General features: G+C 38.5%; 2 protein-coding genes across 2 annotated transcripts; one reads left to right on the top strand and one right to left on the bottom strand.

The window, feature by feature from the left end:
• Positions 1-1,147: 1,147 nt before the first annotated feature.
• On the bottom strand, positions 1,148-10,011 carry LOC103711199 (probable acyl-[acyl-carrier-protein]--UDP-N-acetylglucosamine O-acyltransferase, mitochondrial). The gene is made up of 11 exons (XM_008797259.4): positions 9,863-10,011; positions 9,695-9,774; positions 8,048-8,172; positions 7,430-7,538; positions 5,045-5,137; positions 4,855-4,971; positions 4,670-4,753; positions 3,270-3,374; positions 2,421-2,507; positions 2,220-2,352; positions 1,148-1,568 (listed from the first exon to the last, which is right to left on the bottom strand). The coding sequence occupies exons 1-10, from the start codon at positions 9,957-9,959 to the stop codon at positions 2,233-2,235; spliced, it is 1,017 nt and encodes a 338-aa protein (XP_008795481.2). The 5' UTR covers positions 9,960-10,011; the 3' UTR covers positions 1,148-1,568; positions 2,220-2,232.
• A 3,804-nt stretch (positions 10,012-13,815) lies between these two features.
• On the top strand, positions 13,816-24,154 carry LOC103711198 (RGG repeats nuclear RNA binding protein A-like). Its single transcript, XM_039131664.1, has 6 exons — positions 13,816-14,222; positions 14,571-14,976; positions 15,088-15,229; positions 23,301-23,459; positions 23,573-23,635; positions 23,721-24,154. Exons 1-6 carry the CDS (start codon positions 14,048-14,050, stop codon positions 23,910-23,912), a joined length of 1,137 nt encoding a protein of 378 aa, XP_038987592.1. The 5' UTR covers positions 13,816-14,047; the 3' UTR covers positions 23,913-24,154.
• Positions 24,155-26,875: the final 2,721 nt, after the last annotated feature.

Here is a 26,875-nt window from a genome sequence, read left to right as displayed (position 1 = left end):
CATATTTTCAGAAATCAGCTTTTCTAAAAAAATATTCCAATAAGAGAAACCAAGTGAGACATAATATGTTGAAACTTTATATCACAACAGGTTACAGTCGTGATAGCACTACAGTAGATAATAGTTAAAACTTCTGTCATCTATAATTTATACTTAGGCAGTGTTTCTTTACTGAAAAAATAGGGAATCAAAAATTAATATGTGCTACCATCGAGTGGATTTGACGAGAATTGAATGCTAAAGAAGAGCATTTACTGAGTTTATATTTTTATCCAAGTATTTAAACCTGGAACATCCATTTGGAAGAAGAGTGTGGAACCGAATTATTGTCTGGTTCATAGAATGAAACTTCTACCAACCTTAGAAGTTTTAAATCCCACAATTCTAGCAAATTTCATGTAAAGTATGAACGTCCGGACAGCTATAAAAATTCTTAAAAATCCTGATTTTGTAGTACATGTACATATTTTTTTTTCTTTTGGTAGAATATAGTACATGTAATTGCACTCTCAGAAACAAGTTCTCCAAGACAAGGCCTCCTGTTAAATACTAGCATGCTTGTTCTCTAGGTCTGCTATCCATCCTTCCACAATCGTGCACCCTACTCCATATGTTAGAAATACCAACTTGCTTTTAGGTCATTAAAAAATAATAAAGGTAACTGCTAAATTCTAGGCTGTCTTAGTTGTACCATACTGCCTTACATTAAAAGATTGCTACGGTGCTGGGTAACAACTCATCCTTCATTAATGGCTTCAGTGTAGGACAGCATAGTACAACTAAAAGATGTAGAGTCCAACTTCATGATCAAACAATATCCACATCAAATTGCGGCCACCTACCTAGATATAGTGAGACATTTTGCACTTCGCACTGATGCAAGATCTCAATAGATCAACACATGCTGGCCTAACATCCACCTACATGATGGTACTGAAAGAAATGTGATGTTAGGATAGACTGCCAAATCCCACTGCCCCCCTACTGAAACTTTTTGTACACACCAGCAATGGTTCAAACAGAAAGCAGCAGTTTACATGCATGATAAATTAACAACACATAACTCAATTGCATAAGTATACCAAGTAAGATAGGAACTCAATCCGAAATTCATTGATGTCATTCGAGAAACGAGAGGCAGATAAAGTTCAGCATTGTAATATAAGCTCGTTAATTACGGGTCCCACATGGTTACATCCTGAAGAACGATTACAAACTAGGGAGTTGACAAATCTGAGCACAAAATTGATGAAGAAATAGAGAAGATGGAGTGTAAAGTAAATCGCACTGCCAAGGCCAGGGAAGCTCTCCAGAACAAACCGAAGCACATAAGCCACCATGAAAGAAATACAATGAATTAGAGTACACCTATAGTAGTTGGCAGTGACTGATTCCTACCATCCCCACGCAGGAATGAAGGGAGAAGGTTCTTTTTACAATATACTTTGAACTATTACAGGCATAAAATGAAGGTTTTCAACTCTGACTTAATACAACAAACTCGAAGGAAGAAGACATGACAGCTGGACTTGAATCCATCATTGTTATATTGCTTGAACCACCGAAACCTGACCAAAGAAGCACAGGAGATTGATAAGAGAAATATCCATACTATCCTTGAAAAGAGAATTAAAAGATTAACAGATATATGATTAAATGGACATGATAGACTGCAACATCTACCACCACTTCAAACAAGCCACTTCATGCAGAATTCAGCAAGCATGTGGTGTGTACAGATACAAGTGAACAGCATAATCAGAAAGATATACACTGACTTGAGGAAAATGAAATGATGATTGGAAAACAATAATGGTAAAATTACAAGAACAAAAGTTCAGGCATATGTCAGAATACTATTTAGTAAATTATATCATGACTTTAGCCATGACGTAATATCATAATCATGACTTGTTATAATCATGCGAGATGAACTTATTTCATGGCATTTAAGGAAACAATGTCTAAAATCCAAAGTTTCAACCAGAAATGCAACAAACTCCATGATGAAACAGTTGCAAGAATTAGGATCGCAACAATGTAATATGCAGGATTGGCAGGTAATTGTTTACATACAAAAAACTATGCTGGAATTTTCATGTTGCGATTTGATGGTTATCATGTAAACTTCCAACTGTACTCCAAAAGTAGATATTAAAGTCGAATCTTTCATCTAGATACTGAAAAATTTCCAAATAAAGGACATGGGAGAAACTCACCTTTATCAAGTCTTCAAGAACCACTCCAATTTCTGAACTTGCATATTCCACGACGACGTTGCTGAAATGAACTGCGGATAGATTGCACCATAGATGACACAGCAGGAAATTCAGCCAAGTCTTTGTCTTGTTCCTGTCGAGTTAGATCATTTTTATTATATAATACTGAGGATTAAATAGAATGGTTGTAAGTGCCTTTACCACTTCAGCAAGACGGTCCTCCAGGCCCCCCAGGCTCATATCACTAGACATGAATATCTTTTGGTAAGCTCTCCTCATGCCTCTAACCTTTAATTTCCCAAAGAATCAGCAATTTAAAATAAGATAAAATTGGATAAATTGGAATAAAAGAGATGAGTTAGATCAGAAATAACAATTTATTCTTTGCAAGCAGGTGAAAGGGCATTTGTGCAGCTTGCGGGGATTGGTGTGATACCCTGTGGGTCGTTTGAACACTGTGTTGCCAAGCCAGCATTATGTCAGCAAAGGAACTTTTCTTGCACAGCAACAAGCATCCAGAGCATCTTCCAAAATTTATTATAATATGTATTTCTTCCTTCATGAAGACATTTGTTGCTTCAATTTCACTAGGGTAATCCACTTGTAAATATAAGGGAACAGCAAATTAGTGGAATTGTAGGAATGTTATTGTCCTTGGAAGATGACAGTCTTTTCCAGATTCTCTCTCTCACACACACATGCACATGTAAGCACACGCATACACATGCAATCAGTCCCAAGCAATTATGAGTCAGATAGGACCTAATATAGGCTCATCCTTTGGTCACAAGCACTGCTCAGAATTGCAATTTAAGTCAGATAAAGATCAAGGTGTGTAAGAGCTTGGGATGTGAAGAAAGTTGGGTTAAATAAAGGTCTGTCTGGACTAAAGCCCAGCACACGAGCAGCTGGCTTTGCAAGATGCATAATGAGGTTCATGGATTTTTTACTAATGTAAACTGAAATAAGTTAATGGTTCTTTTTTTAGTAATGCAAATCCAAATAAGTTCTGAAAATAATAGAGATCAATAATCTCTACATATTACTGACCTCCATGCTTGAAAATCCATGACGTCGAAGACCCTCTAGATTCAAACCACGAAGCTCTGCTCTATCGCCAGAAACCAGCATGTACTTTGGTACATCTTGTGTAATCTGTCTGCATAAAATTGAATTAATAAATAGCAATGGGAACTTTAATGTGCAAGTAACTATTACCTTATGAATAATTTCAGAACATGGTGATAATTGATATTCAAACCAAGGCTTATATGAAGGCACCTTCAGTATCATTTGATGTGGTGAGACCTTGCTAGCATGATATACATATTTAATATTTTAGAGGTACATATCCACATAGTATTAAAGGTATCCCTCCATTGTCTGGTGCAAGGTCTAGCGAACAGTGTTGAACCAACCTGTTTGAGGCGTACCAAACCGGACCGGTCAGTTACTGGCACGGTTCAGAGGCTCAATCGAGACAATAACCCTCCCTCTCCTCTCCGGCTCTCCCGACACTTCAAACTCTCGCCTCCCCTCTCTCTCCCCCTGCCTCCTCCTCCCGCCTCTCTCTCTCTCTATCAGGGTTCGCTTGAAGCCCTTGTCACCAGATTGGCCTCTCTCCCTCATTGCAAAGCCCTCGAAGCCTGTCGAAGCCCTCCTCCGAATCCGGACACATATGACGGCATCAGCATCCTGACAATTGAGTTCCCTCTCTCTCCTTCCCTCTCCTTGTTCCTCTCCCCCCTCTCCCTCTCCCTCCCTCTCTTTTTCTTGCTTCCTCTCCTCCCGCTCCCCCTCCCTTCCCCCTGTTTCAGTATGCTCTAGCACAGTATGATACGGACATGTACCGTACCGAATCGGTTGCTGGCCTACCCGAGCCTTCATACCAATCCAGCAAACCTTGGTCTAGTGTACTAGTTAGTGTATTCCAATATACAAATAAGTATAGAGGTAAATGTCGATACAAACAAGTTTTCTTGGACTCTAATCCTCGATATTGAGGTTCTCATGAAAGTCTTGTTACCTTAAATACACTTTTAAATTACCTTAACGTGTATGTTTAGCGGTCACAGTAGTGTCATGTGTGTATCTATAGTTACATTTATCGGTAGCAACAAGATATATCCAAGATGAATCATTCTACTAAGATGTTTTAGAATTATCATATTGTTCTACGTCTCACCATTACAGGCCAAAATAAGTAGCCTATATTGGTAATTAAGCAACTTTTCTAGCATATATGTGGAGTTATGCATGATAGTGTTGTGTATTTGTTCATGCTCATCCATTCAAGTGTTGAGAAAGTAGTGCACACTAAATAAGTACCAAGCTAAGCCCTGACAGATACAAGCATAATACATGACCTTGATTCAAACCAGAATTCTTCTTTCAATAAAATAGAGAACAAAGAAGAACGAATAGTGTCAATAGCCAAAAGGTTAACATACCACAGAACCCCCACCAACAAAAGCATATGATCCAATATGACAAAATTGATGAACAACAATAGCCCCTGCAGTATGAGCATAGTCCTACAATGAAAGCATTTTTACTGACTTTAATCAGCTAGTGTCTTTTAGAGAAACTAATTAAATTGGGCAACCTTTACAATGAAGAAAAAGGAATAACTCACTTCCACCATGACGTGGCCGGCTAATAGAGTATTATTAGCAAAAATATTGCTGTTACCAATCTTGCAGTCATGAGCAATATGACAAGATCCCATAATAAGGTTGTTGTTACCAATAACCTGTATATTGAATGATAATAAGTAATAAAGTAATATATTAAAAAAAGTTTTTTAATATAAGTTTTCAAGATACCGTTGATTCACTTGATTTAGAAGATCGATGAATGGAACTATACTCTCTGATGTCATTGTTGCTGCCAACATATAGAAAACACACATCCCCTGGCTAAAACAAGCAACAGGAATTATATTAGTTCATGAAACATAGATACATATACATACAATATCAATACAAAAATGCACACATATGACACTTTCAAAAGTTTCAAAAGAGGTGGGAATGGGATTTGTTGCAGATGCAAAAATGTCAAACAATTTTTCTTTTCTTGATATGTACGAACAACATGTGTACTGTCAAAAGAAGTTCTGAGGGGTTGCTCTGTGTTAGGTTATTTACAAGACTCCACCATATTTAGGTCGTCCTGACCATATAAATCATGAATACAGACAAACATTAACATTTTGGGTGAAATTGACATTCAAAATACCATAGCTAGATAAAAAACCTACCAATACATGACTGGACATTAGAAGTAGCTTCAATTGTCCAGTTACATGCACTCTAGCTTCACAAAGACTACAATCTAAGCATACGAAATGTGAAAGGAGGCTTAGGGAGATCCAGGGCAGGGCTGGGCCTATACCTTTGGAGTGTTCAGTGTTGGATATAAAAGGAAGGAAAAGGAACATTAATATGCTAGCAACACAGAATTTATTTTACCAAAATTAGGAAATTGATTTCAAAGCCATGATATGAGGCTAAACTGGAGGGTGAACAAAGATTAAGGAAAGAGATTTTTTCACAACCATCCTGGCTTTGTTTTGGAAAAAAAAATGCTGATGCATCCCTCTCTTTTAGAACATCACAGTATAAGCCTCATAATTTCTTATAGCACACTGAATAAGTCCCTGCACCTATTTTTGACACCATATACATGCCTACTACTTTACGTACACTAGTTCTAGCACGATGGTGCAGTTATCCTTGTTTAATGTGCATAAGTCCAGTAGCCTAAAGCTCAGCACAACTCGATTTGTCTGCAACTCTTCATTTTTTTCCTCGTACAAGCAATTTACTTAACCAAACATGCCCTTGAGTTCATAGTGCAATGCCAAAACTAATCTACATTGTGATGAATATTAGTGCATGGTGCCAAAACCAGTGCACATAGAGCTACTAGTATTAGTGCAAATGAAACCAAAATGGTGCACAAGGATATGCCAACACCATTGCTATTCACACATATGACTTTTGCCTGGACATGATCCAGCTTCCCCAACTGATCAAATTTGAATGGGACTTCAGGGGTTCTGTGTATATTGTCTCGATGAAGCGTTCGAAAGTGCATGTTGTGCTCACCTTGCTTTATATTGTTTATTTATTGACTATATCATTCTTGCAAACACCTAAATATCTTAGACCATATTTTAGTATATCAAGTAGCATGATGTTTTTTAAGTGGTTTTTCCCTTGTATCTGGCATTGCTTGTTTGATTGCACATTGTTCTAGTTCATGTTAGTTCCCATATAGCTTACAGATACATGTACGTGTGTGTATATCACATTTGAATTTAGAATGTTATATGTATGTGTGTGTGTATCACATTTATAAAACTTAGAATGTTATATTTGCTATATATGTTTCAGGCATATTTGCTTTCCAATCTAAGCAATTAAAAGCAATAGATGCAGAAAAGGGGAATAGGAAGTTTTCTAATGTACCTTTATGACAATCAAGTATCTTTTGGCAGTCTATCATCTTATACCTACGCGTGCAGGGTGGTCGAATGGTGTTATATGATAGGCATGCCACACCTGACACCTAACACCAACCTTAATTCTTAATTCTCACCTTCATAAGCATTGTTTCAACATGCATGCTTATGTTAATCTATTTTTTCACTAGAAGCTACTTAGCTCATAGTACAAGAAAAAAATAACTCCAATCTCCATGCTTGCGACAATATCTAATAGGATCTGAAACTGATTAGCCCTTAAGAAATGAGGGAAAGGCAAATGTGCAAAAAAGGATGCCAGTAAACGATTTATATTGACAATTTTGGGAAGTTATAACAGCCATTTTGGCTTGCCAACTTGTATGCTTATCACTGGTTGGGGATCATCGGTTAAGGCGAGATGGTTGAGGCTTGATGGTCGCTAAGATGAAATGACTTGATAAAATTTATGTTTTGCAAGCTTCTGTGTGCTCCTTTGCCAGCCTAGTAGAGATTCAATTCAGATGCACGGAAACTTTAAATTCAGCATAATGAAGAAAAACCTTAATGCAAACATTTCAAAACAAACATAGGAACAAAATACTTTGTAATATTAGGACCTCTCTTACAAGGAAAATAGCGGCCAAAACTTTGAAAAGTAGTCTAAAATAACAATACTTGCTACAAAACAACGAAATGGTATCCAAGCATCATATAGCATGACATTGGTCATTCGGAGTACCTTATATTTCAAATCTTGGCACTTTACTCCAACCACTGCATGGTGTCCGATAACATTGTCATTTCCAATGATTGTTCTACCTGGTATATCTGCGCCAACAATAGCACCACTGCCTAACAGTGAAAGGTTAAAAAAGATAGTATGTATATGCATGAAAGTTTCTAAGTTTGCATGTGCTTGCTAGGAGCCAGTATTGTGAGAGACAAACAGCACTGGATGATTGCACCCTAACGCAGCCAAAACTGTACTCTTACCTTGTTCAGAAAAAATAAAAATTCCAGATTTTTTGGTCAAATCAACAAAAGGCGGCTGAAAAAACTAATAACAAGCTCAACTTGACCGGCGACATCCAGCTTTTTTCCTTGTCTAACGAAGATCATATTTCTACGTATTTTTCACATACCAAATAATGGTCGAGAGAACAATAAAAAACCTATAGTTGCATTTACCCTCTACATGACAAATTATTTTCCAATTCTTAGTCTCCTTCTTGTATCGAATCATCCACCTAGCAAAGACTATATTTAAGGCCTAACTAAATGTAACACTAGTTCTACAGTGTATCTATGTCTCCCGCATATAAACAATAGAAGCTGAAAACAGAAGTTGCAGACTTACTTTAGAACAGTGCAATGTTCTCCTAACTCCGTGTTCCCCATGATATGGCTCCCTGCATGCAATTGGCAAGCATTACGAATCTTTACCGCAGATCCCACCGTACAAAAAGGGCCAATGGAAACACCCTGTGAATGCCAAAAAGTAAAACAGTAAGCAAGTTCTTTATTATAAAACACTCCCTTTTGGGAAATTAGTGTGTTTTCACTAAACCAACATAAAACATAAATATCTCAACCAGTGTATCATCTTTTGGTTTAACAGTAAGGCAAGGATGGATGACCTTTAGTAGGACATCTACAAGAGAGGCCAGTGATCAACCCAATCAGTTTCAACCACAGGACTACCAAGTGCTTGCTCGGGTGGTATCATCTCTTGCCCCTTGGGCCAAGGGGCAGGGGTTCGATTAGGGATAGCAACCAAATGGGTTTTTTTTAGATATCTAACCCGTCCTGAACCATAATAGGATCCGTTTAGCAAAAGCCTAGAGAATTTGGAATGGATTTGGGATTTAAAATTATAACCCGTTAGAGTTTGAGACAGATTTCGGATTTGCCCCTTGGGTACCTGCTACTTGAACCCGATGATATATAATGTACATATATTTATAAAATTTTATAAAAACATATACACTGAACCCCAAACCTCAAAGACATCTAACCTCTACCTTTACCACTAGGCTACAAAACTCATTTGTATTTAGATTGTTCGCTAAATTATTTATACCCATTTTTAGTTGATATTATTCCCTCTTTTTTCTTTTTTTTTGTAATTCACATCAGGTACCCGATCCGACCCAAATAACCCAATCCGAATAAAGATTAATCGGGCGGGTTCGAGTATCCGACAGATCTACCGCTTTTTGATGGGATGGGTTTGGGGTTTCTGGTAAATTTTTAATCGGGTTTGGGACAAGTTCAGGTAGTAGAATGTTAAATGGGTTCAGGTAGTAGAACTTTAAACAGGTTCGGGTACGGATAGAGCAAAGTTTATAAGGACCCTACATGGTGTCATTCCTATGTTCGATTCTGAGCAATGTCGGCCCTCAGTTCAACCCGGATTAACAAAGCCCTAGTTCTACAAGCTTTAACTCGATCAGCCTAGGGTCCTAGACTCGGGCCTAGTTGGGTTGGGTGGGTACAAGTAGCAGGTGGAGACTAGCCCCTTCTAGTCTCAAAAAAAAAAAAATGTAGTTTCGCCCCATGAGAAACTTCCTCCCTAGTCAGTAAGCACTAGGGCCTCTTGGTGAAACAGACCTTTGTTACCTTCTAGTCAATTGAAATTCTATGAAGGAAGCATGGACTACTTTTTTTATTTGGAGGCCATATAGAACTATAGATAATTAATTTGAATTCAAAGCACTACACCGTGGAGTTCTTTCAGTTATACTAAAACTCAAAAGTATCATTCTCGTCAGTACATGTCATTTCCTTTTTGACTAAAAATTGGACTGTTTTCTATTAGTTATAGGCAGAAGAATTCAGATAAGTTCGCATTCGACAAGACCAAAATTTATCGGTCAACCCAACAAGAAACATAGCAACAAGATCGAATGCAATTACTTCTATTTAATAGATCAAACGCAAAGTTGGGAGCAAACAAAAAAACTTGAATCAAACAACGAAAAGAGGAGGGGAAATCAGAGAGAACCTGCCCAAGAATAGCGTCGGGATGAACAACAGCAGTTGGATGAATGAAACTGGATTCCTCCACTCTCTTTTCCGAATAATCTGGTAGCAAAAAAGTTCCAGCGGAGATCAAGATATGATTTCGAGCATCAATTTATATGGTTTTTAGCTGAAGGATAGGATCAAGAACCTCGATGGAGCCAACGCGGCAAGACCCCTCGCCGGACGGAGAGAGAGGAGAGGCCGCCGGAGACGGAGAGGGCGCGGAGCGCTCTGGAGGCGAGCATGGCGCCACCCAAGGGTTTGAAACGAGGGGGAAAGCGGGTGCGGCGAGGAAGAATAGGCAACGGGAGCGCGTTAAATAGACGCACGCGTCGCGCACGGCGCACGTTATCAGAAGCTTCAACCTTGCGTTGGGCACGTGCGGTGAACGTGGCTTGTATTAGGAGAGTGGTGGTCTATTTGATGGATGGCTGAGACTCCACCATCAGATGCTGAATTCTTCTCTGATGTTACTGGTGTATGACTCTCCATCCATGTAATTGATGTGGATAAATTAGTGGTAAGCATCGATCCGGTTGACACAAATTGTTCATTTTATCACCTAATTGTAGCCACTTGCATCGCGGGTATACATAGACTGCATAGCAAATAAACACATAACCTTGTTCTAGCATAGGTAAAGTCGCAAGAACCATGAGCACAGGCTCGAGTAATTTGCATGTAGATCATAGTGAAATAGATTAGGTGGTTTTTTATAAAATCTATAAATAGAAAACTTCACATTACGTGCTGATGAGATTATCTGCCATGTGCCTGTGATCGACATATCCACTCATCTTTCACCTCTCGCCATCATCATTGAGTGTTGATAGTTAGCCACATGCCTACCTCTTTTCCAAACTCTATGTTGATTTAAGTAGAAGTGTAAGTCGATTTTTTTTCTTGTACTCATTTTTTGAATCAACCCTATCCATGTATAAGATAATGATTGACAAAAGAAAAAATATACAAGGTATTGCTATGCGCATTCGGCATCTTAGGTATTGCTAAGTAACATTGCTGATGAAAAGCTCTACAATGATATCAATTTATCTTAATCTATATACGTAATCAAAGTGTCTCTATAATGCAAGAGGACATTTATTTTTTTTTCAAAAAAGTCCTAGGAAATGAGAAAGAAAAGTTAAAATATGCAAGAAAAAGGATATATAAATTGAATTATTGATATTAGAGAACATGTCATGTTAGGTAGATGCAAAAAAGTTGCTTCAAATTAGTTGAACAATTTTCACACTCCTTATACCTTTTGCAAAGGTAAGCAACTCACAAGTTGTTTAGCCTGGAAAAGATTTAAGATAACAAGAGTTTTTATTAATTGTGATGGTTTACTTTATATGTTTCGTGATTTTAAGGAAACAAGTTGCGATCATACTATCCCAATATTTTGAAATATAATTCAATAGAGAAATAAGTTAATTCGAATAATATTTTGACTTATCAAATCATCTTTTATAGTCAATCCTTGCACAATGTTGAATCATTTTTTATGTCACTATAGATAATTGTCAATCTCCATTTTTTTGTTTATTTTTTTTTCCCTTAATCTGTGGCAGGAAAATTTAAGGGGTAGGCTAACTTTCCCCCCATGTTGTTCTTCTTCCTGGAAAAATTTATGCAAAGACAGGTTTCAAATGCCGGCCTTCCTGGAACAACTGTCAAGAGACGAGGCAAATTTAATGTTCTTTATAGAATTCATACATCGCATATCTTTATTTTCTTATAGTGCAAAGAGGTGAGAGAATGAGAGGATTTTTTTTATTATTATTCAAAGAGGAGGCAACGCTTGTTTAGAAGTAAGTTACCGTATGTGCATCACTATAGAAGATATTAACCAAAACATTTGAAGCAGAATAGTGATCAGTGATTATGAATTATCCTTCACGAACTTGAGCTGCTAACCAGGCCGCAGCCGTAGGTTCTTCTTGCCTTCTTATATGTGTAGCTTTAAAAATAGAAGTCACTTACTTCGAGAATCCATGTGGTTGTGTGTTTAATCCTACATTAGTTATTTATCAGAAAGATTTTCGGTGCTTATATAGGATTAATAAATCTAAAAAAAATATCTTCCGACTAGCTTTTTCGGACGATGTCCTACATTGTTACAAATGGTATCAGATAAGAAGTATGGAAGAATCGTAACCTTTTATATTTTGGGGCAAGAAATCACAACATTGGCCTATATTAGGTTGAGTACCTTTAATCAATATGTGTTGCCTCATTTGCCTCATCCCATAGATTTAGCCATCGTGTCTCTTGGCCTTTCTCTCTTTCTTTGCGTCACAACCTAGGACCCCACCACAAACTAACTAGCTAAAAAACAATATTTAAGTTTCTTGGCCTGTTATAAGTACATATAATATGTTGAATGTATGGTTGATATGGAATTAACACATGCCATTATGGCTGCTGCTCACATGCTCTCTTATTTAAGGCCAGCGTCCTTGCTACCTAAGGATCTAAATCTATAATATACATATGTGTTTAATTCCGTATTGACTATATATTGAGTATATCTTAGGTAAAAATAATATAAATAGCATCTTTCGGTTAGCCTATTTTAGTGGTATTTTGAATTATGATTAATAGTATTAAAGTAGATTCGGTCTATAATCTGTGTATCATAGGTTCATTGGAAACGATCATGGCCCATATAGATGAATGTGAATTTTGATGGCGTCATGGGAATAAATTGAGTGCTCCCTTTTCACAGTAAAAATAAAAAAACCTAACCACTGAGGTGGTAGCTCAGTGAGAGCGTGGCCTTACTTCCAACCAAGTGGTTCCGAATTCGAAACGCATGGACGTCGATTAAATTATGGAGACCAGATGCTCCTTGCTCGAACACGGGGTCTGGAAGGGCGCATCCCTCTGCTGGTAGTCTCGGTGGTGCCAGATGTGACGTACTTACACGTGGTATTCGTACCGGAGCCCAGAGGGGTAACCGAGCCGGGCTCACGGGTGGGGAGGGTTATAAGTAAAACCGGCCGGGATGCCCAACACACGGTAATTTCTGCCCGCATCGAAAATTTTTTTGGCGGGGTGGGAGCCCAGTAGAGGCTGCTACGTAGGGGTAGGCTTGTCTCTTCCTTCCCCTCCCTCTTTTTTAAGCCAAAAAAACCTACTCTATCATGCCATCCGATGGATGGACCCATAAAAAAATAGAAACCACGATGAAGCTCATTCGAATGATTTCAACGTCACGGATTCGCCTCTCACAAGTTCCATCAATCTCGAGGCTTTGCGAGACAAATGTTCTTAGAACAATTTGCATGACCGAAATACCCATGCAATACTGGCTTGGTCTAGGGTGAAAATGATGTACTTAAATGAGCAGCGTGCTCGAAAATTCTAGAAGATTAAGGGTATTTATGTCATTTCGGAAAATGGAAGAATAGATTAATAAATCTGAGGTAGAGAAGAAGAGATTAGGGCGCACGAACACGGGGTCTGAATTCGAAACGCATGGACGTCGATTAAATTATGGAGACCGGATGCTCCTTGCTCGAACACGGGGTCTGGAAGGGCGCATCCCTCTGCTGGTAGTCTCGGTGGTGCCAGATGTGACGTACTTACACGTGGTATTCGTACCGGAGCCCAGAGGGGTAACCGAGCCGGGCTCACGGGTGGGGAGGGTTATAAGTAAAACCGGCCGGATGCCCAACACACGGTAATTTCTGCCCGCATCGAACATTCTTTTGGCGGGGTGGGAGCCCAGTAGAGGCTGCTACGTAGGGGTAGGCTTGTCTCTTCCTTCCCCTCCCTCTTTTTTAAGCCAAAAAAATCTACTCTATCATGCCGTCCGATCGATGGACCCATCGAAAAATAGAAACCACGATGAAGCTCATTCGAATGATTTCAACGTCACGGATTCGCCTCTCACAAGTTCCATCAATCTCGAAGCTATGCGAGACAAATGTTCTTAGAACAATTTGCATGACCGAAATACCCATGCAATACTGGCTTGGTCTAGGGCGAAAATGATGTACTTAAATGAGCAGCGTGCTCGAAAATTCTAGAAGATTAAGGGTATTTATGTCATTTCTGAAAATGGAAGAATAGATTAATAAATCTGAGGTAGAGAAGAAGAGATTAGGGCGCACGAATGGACTCCCCTGGAGTGCGGCTAGGGTTTTCCGCTTCTTCATCCGCTCCTCCTCTCTGCTACCTAAACCCAACTTTTCTCCTCTCGCGAGAGGCCTCTTGCCGCCGAATCTAGGGTTCCATGGAGATCGAACGCCGAAGTCCTTCTCATATCAGTTTCTAGGGTTTCCTCCAGCCCCTCCGACCGCGGCTCCCAGACGTCACCGCGGAGATGGCCACCCAGAACCCCTTCGATCTTCTCGGGGATGACGACAACGATGACCCCTCGCAACTGATCGCAGCCCAGCAGCAGAAGATCGCTGCCAAGAAGCCTACTGCCCCGGCCGCAGCCGCGCCCCCGGCGGCGGTGAAACTCCCGACCAAGCCCGTCCCTCCGTCTCAGGCCGGTGAGTTCGATTTGGATTCAGTTCGATTCGTTGATATCGTTTTGAAAGGGTGGATCTTTGTTATGGAATCAATCCAATCCCGGTTTCAGTGCGCCCTGTGATAGGATTTCTTTATTAGATATCTGTTGCTTTTGGTGATCTTTGCTATGGATTCAATCCAATCCTGGTTTCAGTGGGCGTTGTGATAGGTTTTCTTTATAAGTTACCTGTTGCTATCGGGAAAGTTGGATTCCTTTTTTCCTGAGTTTAGATCGTATCGCACAAGGCCTAGCTTGTTGGTAGGAAAGTTACTTTTTTCATATTTTTCCTGTTCTTATCTGGATTTTTCTTTTTATTTTGGTTTTACAGTGAGGGAGGCTAGGAGCAGCACCGCACCTACACGCGGTGGAGCTGGCCGAGGTGGGCCTGGGCGTGGTAGAGGTGGGCGAGGAGGTGGGATGGGCCCAAATCGAGATACTGGAAATGGGAACGCCGATGGATTTTCAAAGGGCTATGGTGGTGAAGGACGAGGAGGAGTACTTGGAGGTGAGGAACGTGACGCTGGCAGGCTTCCTGAGGGGGACCGTGGTCCGCGTCCGCCATTTCGTGGAGGTCGCCGTGGCGGGTATCGAAATGGTGAGGCTGGAGGTGACTCTGAACGCCCCCCACGCAGGATGTATGAGCGACGCAGCGGTACAGGCCATGGGTACGAGATCAAACGTGATGGAGCAGGGCGTGGCAACTGGGGAACTGCCACTGATGACATGATTGCCCAGTTAAGATCAGTCTTCTCTTTTCTTCTGTTTAGGGTTTTCTTTGAGGAGCCATAATGATGCCTGTTTAATTGACATAAATTGATTACCATTGCTAATGTATGATTGGATAGGGCTACTGATGAAAATGTGACCGCTGATGATAAGGTCATTGCTGCTGAGAAGCAGCAAGAGCAGGAGGATGCTCCATCTTCAGAGGCACGTAAGGATAAGGATGTCCAAGCAAATGAAGAAGAAAAGGAACCTGAAGACAAAGTAAGCAATTATGCTACATAGCTATCTCTGTGCTGTATGATATTCTTACTATATCTCGATCAAAGAAAGATTTGTGACTTATAATGAGGTGGGCATCTGTATTGCCAATACATATTTCTCTTCCAGCTGTGATCAGTAATTGAGAAGGCGAAAGGGCATTTTGATTAAAGTTGGTAACCTCTTCTATATGTTGTTGGGTAAATAGTGAAGAAAGTTTGGTAAAAAATATAGCCCTCTACTTTGAACTGCGGTAGTAGAGTAAGATATAGCAATGAAGAATTTTTGTCTGGAAATTGAAAATGGTGAAGAAGACTATTATGCATTATCGACATTTTATATGGTTCAGTAACAAAGTTTTATGGACTTCTATAAGAACTGTTGCATTTTGCACATGATATTGCGCTGATTTACTAAATGGTAATTTGTTTTGCTGTCCTAGTGAAATGGAAATTTTTTTGTTAGAATGGGATACTAAACTGAAATGTTCTTTCTGGAATGGGAATGTTTGCTAAGATATTGTAATGAATGTTGAAAAAATTTGCACAATCAAAAGTTTTGAAATTTCCATCAGTACATAAAAAGTTTAAAACATTTGTATTGATGGTTTTGTTTTGTTTTGTTAAGGTCGAGGTTAATATAAATGAAATTGCCATCAGTGCATGAAAAGTTTAAAATGTTTGTATGGATGGTTTCGTTTTGTTAAAAGTCAAGTTTAATATAGATTTAAATCTAATGCCTTTTAATTTTAATATTTGTTCTTTACATCATGATTATTCATGATACCAAAGTACATTGCTGCTTTGCTAAGTGACGTGTATTGGTAATTCAAATATGTTGATTGAGGATTTGTAGCACTTCACATGCTTTTCGGAGTCATCTTGGCTGTAACTACATAGATCAGGAAAAAATAATTTCATGGTGAACCTGTCATGGTGCTGTGCATTTTTTTGGCCAAATGATGGTATAACTAAAACTATCAATCGATCTGATTAACTCGAGTTCGCTCATACTTAGCTTGAAATGTATGATCGATTGTGCTTGGTTGGAAGTCGATTGACCCATGCTTGAATTCAGTTCTCAGGCACAAAATTAATTTCAGGCCAGGTTGAGAAAATCTAGTTTGATCAGGCTCAGCTTGAGAAGGCTTGAATTTGGTTGTATGATTTATCACATATATAAAAACATATACATAATCAACCATTTGAAATCTGGAATATATCCAATGGCTGATTTTTGGGGTGCTTAAGGTGAGGATGTCAATTCCTATGTGTCTGCCTCTCTTCTCTTGCCCCTTACCCATCTGTCTAGTTAAAACATTATGTTTCATGTTGTGGTAATGTGTTTGATAATATGGTTTTCTTTTTTAAATGTGTGGTTCATTATTTAGTGTTTAATTTATAGATTACATTAATTGCTAAACTTTAATTAATAATTTATACTTTTTGAATGTGTCTCATGCTTTTTTAATCAGGTTGAACTTTATTTTAAGATCATATTGAGCTTTAAATCAAGTTCAACCAAAGCTTTGATCATGCTTGATCCCAACTTGATACAATATAAGGTCATCGAGCTAATGAAAATAGCTTGTGTCTGGCTTGGTTTGAATATGTTCCATTTGCTAAAGAACAGGCTAAGCTTCATACCAAACTTTAAGTTCAAAGTAAATTTTCCGCCAAGCTGTAGCCCGGATTGATAGATCTTGGCTTAGGTGCATCCTTAGGTATAGATCAGCATGACATTGTACTTTTGTTTTCTGAGTGAACCATACGGTGCATGATACAATATAAGGTGTAGTAAGATTCTAGTACCATATGCCTCGCCTCTACGAGGCAGCCTAAAAAATATATTCTTTGATTTTTGGCCTAATACTTGCACAGAACAAAAGAATGGAGATGCTAAAGACAACTAAGACTTCCTCCTAGGTCAGAGTTAACTTTTTGAAAGCATTTATGAATTTAATTCGAAACAATTAATTGAATGGTTTTTACTTAAGAGCATAAGTAATATGTGTGCCTTCTCTCAAATATCTAAATGTCCATATGATGCTGAAAGCTTAAAGTGTTGTCTTGTACTCTCGCTTGACAAACTCATAGTGTATTCTTATATGTGCCTATATCTATCTGTCTATCTATCTATTTGTGTGTAATTAAATGGGTTAGGATTACTCTTTCTAAAAGGATGTTGCTTAACCTTGGAAGTGACAAAGTGGCACATGGTAATGTAACCCCTCGACTCTTTTCTTATGCTGACCCCAAATCATGAATGCAATGTGCCTATGTTTTAGTGTTACATACATACACACACACATGCATGCACCTGCCCGCCCGCACGCACGCACTGGATGTGGCAGTTCTGCCAAAGGCAAAAACAATTTGTTTTTAATAAAGTACGCTGTCACAATTTGGTTTTTTAAATTAAATGTGAATGAACTAAAAACAAGTAGGACACTAATGTCATGAAGAGATGAAACAGTAAAGGCAAGAGAAACCAAAGATTGATCTGAGCATGTTAATTTTTTTTTTAAACAAGTAATCAGCTTTAATTAGTATTGATATTTTCGAAATTCATGAATAAAGAACTTAAAATTTTACTATGTAACTAGAAATAGCAACTAATACTCTTCATGGATCAGTATACATCTTGACAATGTTAATATACAATTGAAAATTTTGAAACCTAATATATAGTGCGTAACATGATATAAACCATGCAATTTTACAGATATGCATTGCATATATAATAATAGCAATGATAAATCATTAAGCTTATCCTATCAAAAAAAAACCATTAAGCTTTCTAACATCAAGTTATGAAGTTCCTTCTTGCATATCACTTTGATTTTACATATGTATGAAATCTATGCTGCTTGGATTTGCATCCCTAAAACTGGAAAAACCTACATGACTGTGTTCATAGCAGTACTCTAGACAAGGTTCTTGCAAACCTCAAAATTTAGGAATTTTCAAGTACTAGCACCTGTGGTATATGGATACAGTGGGACATTATATGACATTGCATGGTACTTTGGGTGCTAAACAGATGTCAGCCAAAAGTGTTGCCCTTTGGCATAAATGCAATTTGTATTGAACAAAAACTATTGTTGAATAATTATCTTAGTCCAGTACAATAGACAGACCTAAGGTAGCGTGAGTGGAAGTTTGAGAAAGGGTTGGGAGAACTTGCAACAACAATGAGGTAGCTCTTGATGGAACTATTTACAAATGAGAATATTAGGCTGGCCATACAGTTATGGTACTAGGATTGCTAATTATGACTAGTAATCAATATATTAAAATGTTATTTCTTTTATTTGAACACATTTCCACGTGTCATGATTTTTGGATGTTAATTGTTGGATACTTAAACGAAACCTGGACACCAACTCTAAAGGGTTTGCAAAATCCTTTCTCAAGAGCTGTATAGAATAGGAGGACAGGGCATAAGTAGATTTGGCAAAACCTCAAAGGAAAAAAGACAAACAACGTAAGCATGCTCAATGAAATATAAGTAACTATAATGAAATAAGTAGCTTTACAAAGACATAACAAAGTTTGGATCTTTTAAGGTATTATTTTAAATTGGTTAATGACTCTTCAAATGATGGTAAACATCATATATGATATTCTTCCAACCTGTTAGAAGACTTGTCTTCACTCTTCACAGCACTTAGCTTGAAATTCTATATTCTTTGAAGCATGTGTTTTCACTATTTGCTGTACTTAGCCTTCAATTTGATGCTAAGTGTCTCCATTATTGCTTATCAATAAAATCAATGATATGGACATTTCAAGTACACGACACTTAAGAAACCAATTCTCCACTGAGTAATACTGTCTGTATTTGTTTTCCATTCGGGAAGGATTTCTCCTCTATCTGTACCAAGGTTGGAATTCGCATGGGGCTTAAGTGTTGTGCAGTGCAAAGTTCCTGTCCTTATAGTATTTGGCTAGAGATGAAGATATCTGGAAACCAGGTGTAGAGATTGGAAGCCATTTTTATGATATAATGTTGATTATGAATTATGACAATTTTCACCTCTTTGGTAAAAAGAAAAAAAGGTTAGGATATTGCTTAAGCTTGTCGAGAAGATTGAGAATTTGGGGTTGTGACTTATCCAAGGCTTAGGATGGTTGGTTTTGAACATTTTTTAGTATAACTTTTTCTCTTTGATAGTGGACTTTCTTGTTATGGAGTGTTGATGGGTGAATGGATCATAGTAATCTCTCAATTATTTTGTCTATTATGCCATTGGTGAATGGATCATTGGAATCTTTCAAATATTTTTTTTCTATTATGTCAAGACTTTTTTTTTGTGACCTCGTTTCATGAATTTTTGGGTGATACCTTGATAATTGGCATAGCTACAGTATTGTGATTAAGTTTTTTTTTCCTCAAATGCGATAATTACTTATTCAGCAAAATTTGAACCAAAGAAATAGATGTTAAAGATCACATACATATATAACATATATGATTAAAAAATAAGAACATCATAGTAGACAGGAGACTGTAACAAGGGGAGAGAGTTTGTGGATAGTTCACAAATCATCTTCATTAAACAATGAATCATTTGTTGCAGTTTATTGAAATTTCAAAGTTAAAACATTATGAAATTAATTATTAGCATTGGTTATATAACTTTCAAATGAAGGCAATTAGTTTATTTTAGAAAACAATGTGCAAGGGCTTTTGCTGTTACTTGTTCTTTCGTGCCTGGCACTTAATCCATAGCTTGTTCCTCGGGCACGCTGGTGCACTATGGCTTTGCTGCTGGAGTTTGCTAGGTGCAAGAGAAGCAAGCTGAACCTCTGATCAGCCCAATTAAATTAGGTTAAACAGAATGCCATAATTAGTATTCTACACACCGCATTAGTTTTTTCTCCTATCTGGTTTCTGCCTCGCCATATATATGTAGGGTGTGACTCTCAAGTTGCATTGCCATCCTGCCCTTGAGTGAATTTGGTTCTTACATCCATACTCCATACTTTTTTCTGCTGCTCCATTCTGTTGGTGGCATACATAAAGCCACCCAAGGTCTCAATCTTTCCATATCTGCATGAGCAAGCTATTCTCTTGCATACAAGAAGGGCCTTTGGAAATAATTTACTTCCAAATTCTATTAATGCTTCATACTATTTGGAAGTTTTGTTGAACTCCTGGTTGTTCATCACTGATCAGAGTATTGGTTAAATAATTTTCTGATGCATGCTAGGCCATTTTTTTTAAGGAACAAATTTTTGCCGATTGCTTGTCAATATTTTTATATATATGCTACATCACACCCACACACAAATATGTTTTCAATTTTTTGGCATTTAAATTAAATCACCATTTATTTATTGCTGATGCAAGCATCGAATAAAAGGTTTTCTATTGAAGTCTAATATGGGAATAAGCCGTAATTTTGTCCCCATCTTGTCTTTGAGAGATAGGGTTGGCAATGGGCTTGGGCTGGCCCAAAGCCCATCAAGCTTGCTCGACTACGGCTCGGGCTATGGGCTAGGCTCAAAAAATTTCGGGCTGAGTTTGGGTTTAATTATAGAGCCGATTTATTTTTTGGGCTGGGCTCGGGTAGATCGTTGGCTTGACCCGGGCTTGGGTAGATCATTGGCCTGGCTCAGGCCCGAGCCCAAGCTTGAGCCCGAATTCAGGCCTGAACCTAGCCCAGTTCAATCATTTAGGCTTATTCCAAAATGGGCACGATCAATACTCCAAGTCTCCAATGGGTTCATTGGGCTAGCGGGCTAGTGGGCATCAAAGTATGTTTGATTGGTTGGATGTTTCATTTGTTTTATATTAGCCTTAATTTGACGGCTGCATTAGAACTTATCATGGGCCGGGCTATAAGCTGGATATTGAATTATAACTAACTTTTTTGGAGGTGTCAATCAAAAGTTTTTTTTGGTGTTCAGGCCAGCCTAGTTTTTGGACCAAACAAGTAATTCAGGCTAGCCCAATTGGGTTTGGGCCAGGCTCGGGTTGGAGTTTTCAAAATATTTTTGGGCCTAAGCTTGGCCCGAAGCCCAAAAAATTGGGCCGGGCTCAGTTAGAGGTGTGGCCTGCCCTAGCTCCGCCCGTTTGCAGGCCTGCCCCAACCCAGCCTGTTTGCAGCCCTATTGAGAGATCTCCATGTGTGTTTGCACGTGCTGCATATAATAGATTTATATTATAAGCACAGTAGAATCTTCTAAGCTATGCTGTGTTTACCTGTTCCAATTAGTTCCCTTGCCATTTACAAATATAGGGATGAGCCGCTGCTGCAATTTCCTTACGATTTACTAATATATGGATAAGCCAGAATTCTGTTCTTTTCTTGCCTTTGAGAGAACTGGGTGGCTTGCTTTCATGCACTTTTGTGTTGCTCAGTTCCGTTGCAGGCATAAATAAAACCTTCCAAGGCCTTCATATGTTCAATTGTGTGGGAGCAAGCTACGTCGTTGCTTGCAAGAAGGGCCTTTGGAAATCTTTCACCTATGTATTTTGTAATCATCTCTAACTATTTTTTTTTAAAATGTATTGGTTATTATGCTTTTGCTTGCAAAAGAACCTCTATAAGTCTTTTACCTATATATTGTAATGCAATTCCATTTTTTTGGGATTTTAGGTAAAATTTCTGGTTGTCTATTGCTGATGCATATACTGGATAAGTATCTTTTTGATAGAGTGAAATTTAAGATTGTTTTTTTAGTAATTCAATTCTGTAACTAGCAGTTAGGATCTTCTGACTAGAGATTAGACCCTGTTACAGTTTTTATTGGCTCCTATCCTGAACCCAATTATACCCTGTTGTGTATAAATATAATGTCAAACATCACTTCTGTTCCTACTTGCCTTTGAGAGAATTGGGTGGCTTGTTGGGATGCTCTTCTGTGCTACTCAGTTCCGTTGCAGGCATAGATAAAGCCTCCTGTGGTTCATCTTGTGCATGAGCAACTTATGTTGCTGCTTGTGACAAGAGCCTTGGGAGAAATTATTTGTTTATAAGCAGTTCTGTTTAATTTGGGAGTTTGGGTTAAACTCTCTGTAATTGTGGTTGTTATGGCTGTTCCAAAAGGTCTTGCATGGGTTAAGGCACAACACAAACAAAAGTTTCTGCAAGCATTCAATTTCACCCAGCCAATAGATATTCCGTTCATTATGGCAATTTCAAGGTTTTGACATGCACCTCTATCATGTATCGATTCGGGAAACTGCCATACATATAATATTCAATACGTTGTATATGTATATCATCAATTTCCAATCTAGTTCTTTTTCCTTTTCTTTTTCTTTTGTGATGAAAGATGGATCAAGGATTTTATTTGTTTATCTTACAATTGGATTTTGACCTAAAAGTGCTGCTCCATTCATACCTTTAAGTTGATGGTTATATATGATTTACTATAGTTGTTCAAAGAGAATCTAAATAGCTCTAAGCCATGTCTTCCACACAGCTTTCCTTTGAGAGTTTTCAAATGGTTATTACTGGATGTTTGTGAATTTTGGTGTTAATTTTTGAAGTATGAGTCCTTCACAGGGTTACTTGCCACTGGTATACAGAGACCGACGCACCCATGATGCTGTAAGATTATCTTTTCCAGAATACCATTCATTGGTTTTCTGGGATGTCTGGGATGTTTAAGCTTGATTCATGCAACTGGAAAACCTGGTTCAGGGCAGGAATCCAACTTCACTGTTCTAATGCTGTTTGGGTACAGAAAGAGCAACATGTCAACTCTTTCTCATAACATGGTCCAACCTCTTTTTGTAGGTTCACGTGATTCTGTGCACATTCTGCATAGTGGTCAATGGAAATTGTGATCCTGTGGTTCCACATGTCAAGCAATCATGTTTGGCATAGTGAATAATTTCTCTCAGATCTTCCCACACGCAGAAACCTTAGGGTGAATGATTTAAAAAGAATTTATGATTCTGGAAAACATCATTGAAAATGTTTATTACCACCATTTCTCGTATATTTTTTTTGCTTTTCTTTTTTCTTCATGCCAGAGTGTGATTTTGGACTTAATTTTGTAATTACTAACTTGGTACAGACATTTTTTCCCTTGCCTTGTTGAATTGGATTGTATAGGAGATGACTCTGGAGGAGTATGAGAAGATAAGGGAGGAGAAGCGAAAAGCACTACTTGCATTGAAGACCGAAGAGAGAAAAGTTGAAATTGATAGGGAGTTGCAGTCCATGCAACAGCTCTCGTTGAAGAAAGGAAATGGTGATGTATTTGTCAAGCTGGTAAGCTTGTTTTGGCTATTGTAACATGTTTCATTCTTTTTTCATCCTTTACAGGCCTCATCTAGGTTCTAGGTAATTTATAATCACCTTTTGATACAACATTTTCTCCTTAGGGTTCTGATAAGGATATGGCTAAAAAGAAAGATGTTGCTGATCGTGATGAACGGGCTAAGAAGGTATATATTGTCTAATTTGCACACCAGTCTTCACTTGCAATAACATCTGCTCAATAAATTGACTGGTGGACTTTTTTTTTGTTAGTCTGTGAACATCAATGAGTTTCTAAAACCGGCTGAAGGAGAAAGATACTACAGTCCAGCTGGTCGTGGCCGTGGCAGGGGCCGGGCTGGTCGTGGACCATTCAGAGGTGGGTTTAGCGGTGGGGGCACAAGTGTTCCAGCTGCTGCTCCTTCAATTGAGGATCCTGGACAGTTTCCCACTCTTGGGAAGTAGAGAGCTTGCTGCGTGATAAAATTGTGCCTATCTGCGACTATCTTTATTTAATCTGTTCTTAATTTAGATATGTTGCTAGGATCCAGTAAAAATGTTGTTTCCTGTTCTCCTTTGTTTTCAGCTATGTATATTTGAGTGAAATTGGAAGTCATCACAAATATGTCTGATTAACTGTAGGACTTACCACTGCTTGCTATGGCGCGCTATTTATATCGATTTTGGTCGTGCTTCTCCTTTTGCTATTTTATTCTCCTTATATAGAATATTGCATCACTTGGTATATTTTTATTATGTTTGCATCTCCCTGTTGATGAAAATCTTAATGATATTGGATTTACGTGTTCCTCCAGTGAATAAATTCATATAGTCAGTCATTGACGAACTGCCCGCCCTGACCAGATGTAGAGGTTTTATTACCCAACAAAGCAAGTGCAGAGGTTTAAACTTCTTGATATGCTGGGTGGCTTCTCAAGGTTTTGAACAATCTTGGCTCTTTCAGGTGACATTAGCCACATCTTTACTTGATTGGGAACATGAGGTTCTTATAGGGTTGGTTTGGATGTTCCAGCCTGTACGCTGCCTGTTGAGTCCTGTTCATGGTTATTGGCAACATAAGTTTGTCAGCGATGTTTTTAATTTATTTTTTCTTATAACAGTGTGAGAACAGTTTGATCTGAATTCGCGAGCCACGACAGGATCCTGCACCTTCTATAACATCATTGGACTAGAGTGTTTTCTTGGAAAACTAGTTTACTGGACCTCCTACAATCTTAGCAAGGCTGGTGGAGACTTCTTGCAGCTTTTTCTGTGATTGATGCTTTACCCTTTGTTTTTTCTCACTGTATTGGTTTTATGTTTTCCCCATGCCATGTACCAATATGTTCCAGGTCATAGACCGAAAAAAAAAAAAACCCTCGGCCTCTTGATCATGCAATGGAAAAAAGTAGAAAAAATGGTCGAAGTATGCTATGATGTTGGGATTCAATAGATTTCGGTCTCTTAAAAGACAGTCAGATGAGTTCTTGATGATTCCTCCTCTCACCGTCAACGTCTTTTGCTCGGTGGATGGCCTCAACGACAAATTGACCACTTGAATTGGAAATTAACAAGTTAACTGATAGGCGGCAAGATCGATTATTAATCGAAGGCGACAACAACCATACTCTGCAAGCTCAAAACCAAGCCTACTCATCTCGGCCTGACGCTGACCTGAGGCTGAGGTCAAGACTGAAGCTGACCTGAGCGGTCGGTAGGGATGATAACGGGGCCAGGTCTTGGTATATATTAAAAATCCTCCTCAGGTCGTGACTTTGTATATTAAAAATCCTCCAGCTTAAAGCTGCATCAAATCTGATGGACGCTATTTTTTTTTTTTTAAAATCATAGTTGCATGCGCTCCACTTTCCCTGTTGCTTGTCCTCTCGTGTCTCCGTACATCTTCTGGCCTTGCGCATTGGTGATCCAAACGTTGAGCGCATACGAACCATGAAGGTCAGGGTCGGATCCCAGCCTAACCAAATCCTGTCTCTTCTGATTCCACTGTCGTCCACAGGTTTCAAGCTTAGCACTAACCAATCACGAGGTCTTTTGAAGCCTAGATGTCTTATCCGTACGATATGACCTGTTCTTCATATAAGCAGCGTCATGGAAAGGGTGAAGTGGAGGAACTTGCGGGTCGACTGGGGTCAGATGTTCGGCATTTATAAGCTGTGCAACTTTGGAGGTCACAAGATGGACTATGGCATACAACCGTAACTTGAACAGCAGCTTTCTTGGCTTCATTCATTGATAACAAGGGATGGAAAAAGTTCTAGTTTTATTGCTACAAACAAGTACATTTTTAGAAACAAAGACTATAAAGAGACATCAATTTCTTCCAGCAAAATAGTTTGTTAGCAACTTGAATGAGTTTGGAGGGAATGCAAATTCTCTATAACCCTAGTTTTAGAAAAGTACTATGATGAGAAAAATTATTGATCGTGCAACTTAGGCCTTCATATTCAAATTTGCGATATATTTAAGATATAAGATAAAGAGATAAAAGCAATTAGAGACATGCATGTTGCGGGATTTGCTGAGCTAATGGATTTCATTCTCAAATATCAAACTAGTACATATGTAAATTTTTCAATAAATATACTGTAAAAATCATCAATATTTGGGATGGACAGAAAATGACAGACTTAGATAGATCACTCATTTTATTAGAGTACATAGAAACAAGACCCAGCATTTCTCTTTGATGTGAGGTGGGGATAGCAGAGGGCAGGTAACCGGAGGCCTTCCCTTTTTTTTTTTGTTTTAAGTAGCATCCATCTTTTCAGACCCTGCCAAATAATTCTTTCCTCTTGTGGCCAGGTCAGTGCAGTCTGGTACTAGTAAATGACAAGAGACGCTGACAATAGGGCAGGCACCGTCCTCAAAAAAGAAGTACTAAGCTTTCAGTAGTTACATCAGAGTGATTCCCCTGCAGTGAATTTGATATCGGATGATTTGATGCTCGAGAGCCAGGCGAGAAAAGTTGCGGAAGACACAGATCACATTGTTATTGGAACGGGGAATGAGTCAACTCCACAGCTAAATGCTTCTCGTGACCGGACACCAGACGCAAAAGACTAATTCAACAATGGAAAAGTTTTTCGAAAAAAAAAAAAAAAGTTGAGAAGCCTTGAGGTCTGACTCTACCTGCTTCGCTTATATAAAAATAACACAAAGGAAAAAGATGTTTAGGCTTTGGATGGGGTTCACCAGCTTTGCGCAATGAGCCCTCCTTAATTGAATGAATCCAATTAAACAAGACAATGCTGAAAAATATGATAATTGAGACCCAACCCTCAGATCGACTGTCATTTAATAATCTCACTCTACTGAGTTTATGCCTAAACATTTATATGTAATCTCTGGTTTATTTATAAGTACACAAAAGAAAGATAAGTATGTACACATCTAATTGTTGGCAAATC

Source organism: Phoenix dactylifera, chromosome 11, assembly GCF_009389715.1.
Source record: "Phoenix dactylifera cultivar Barhee BC4 chromosome 11, palm_55x_up_171113_PBpolish2nd_filt_p, whole genome shotgun sequence".
Taxonomy (NCBI): Eukaryota; Viridiplantae; Streptophyta; class Magnoliopsida; order Arecales; family Arecaceae; genus Phoenix; species Phoenix dactylifera.
The sequence above is the reverse complement of the archived record's forward strand: the minus strand, read 5'-3'. Positions and strand labels throughout refer to the sequence as shown.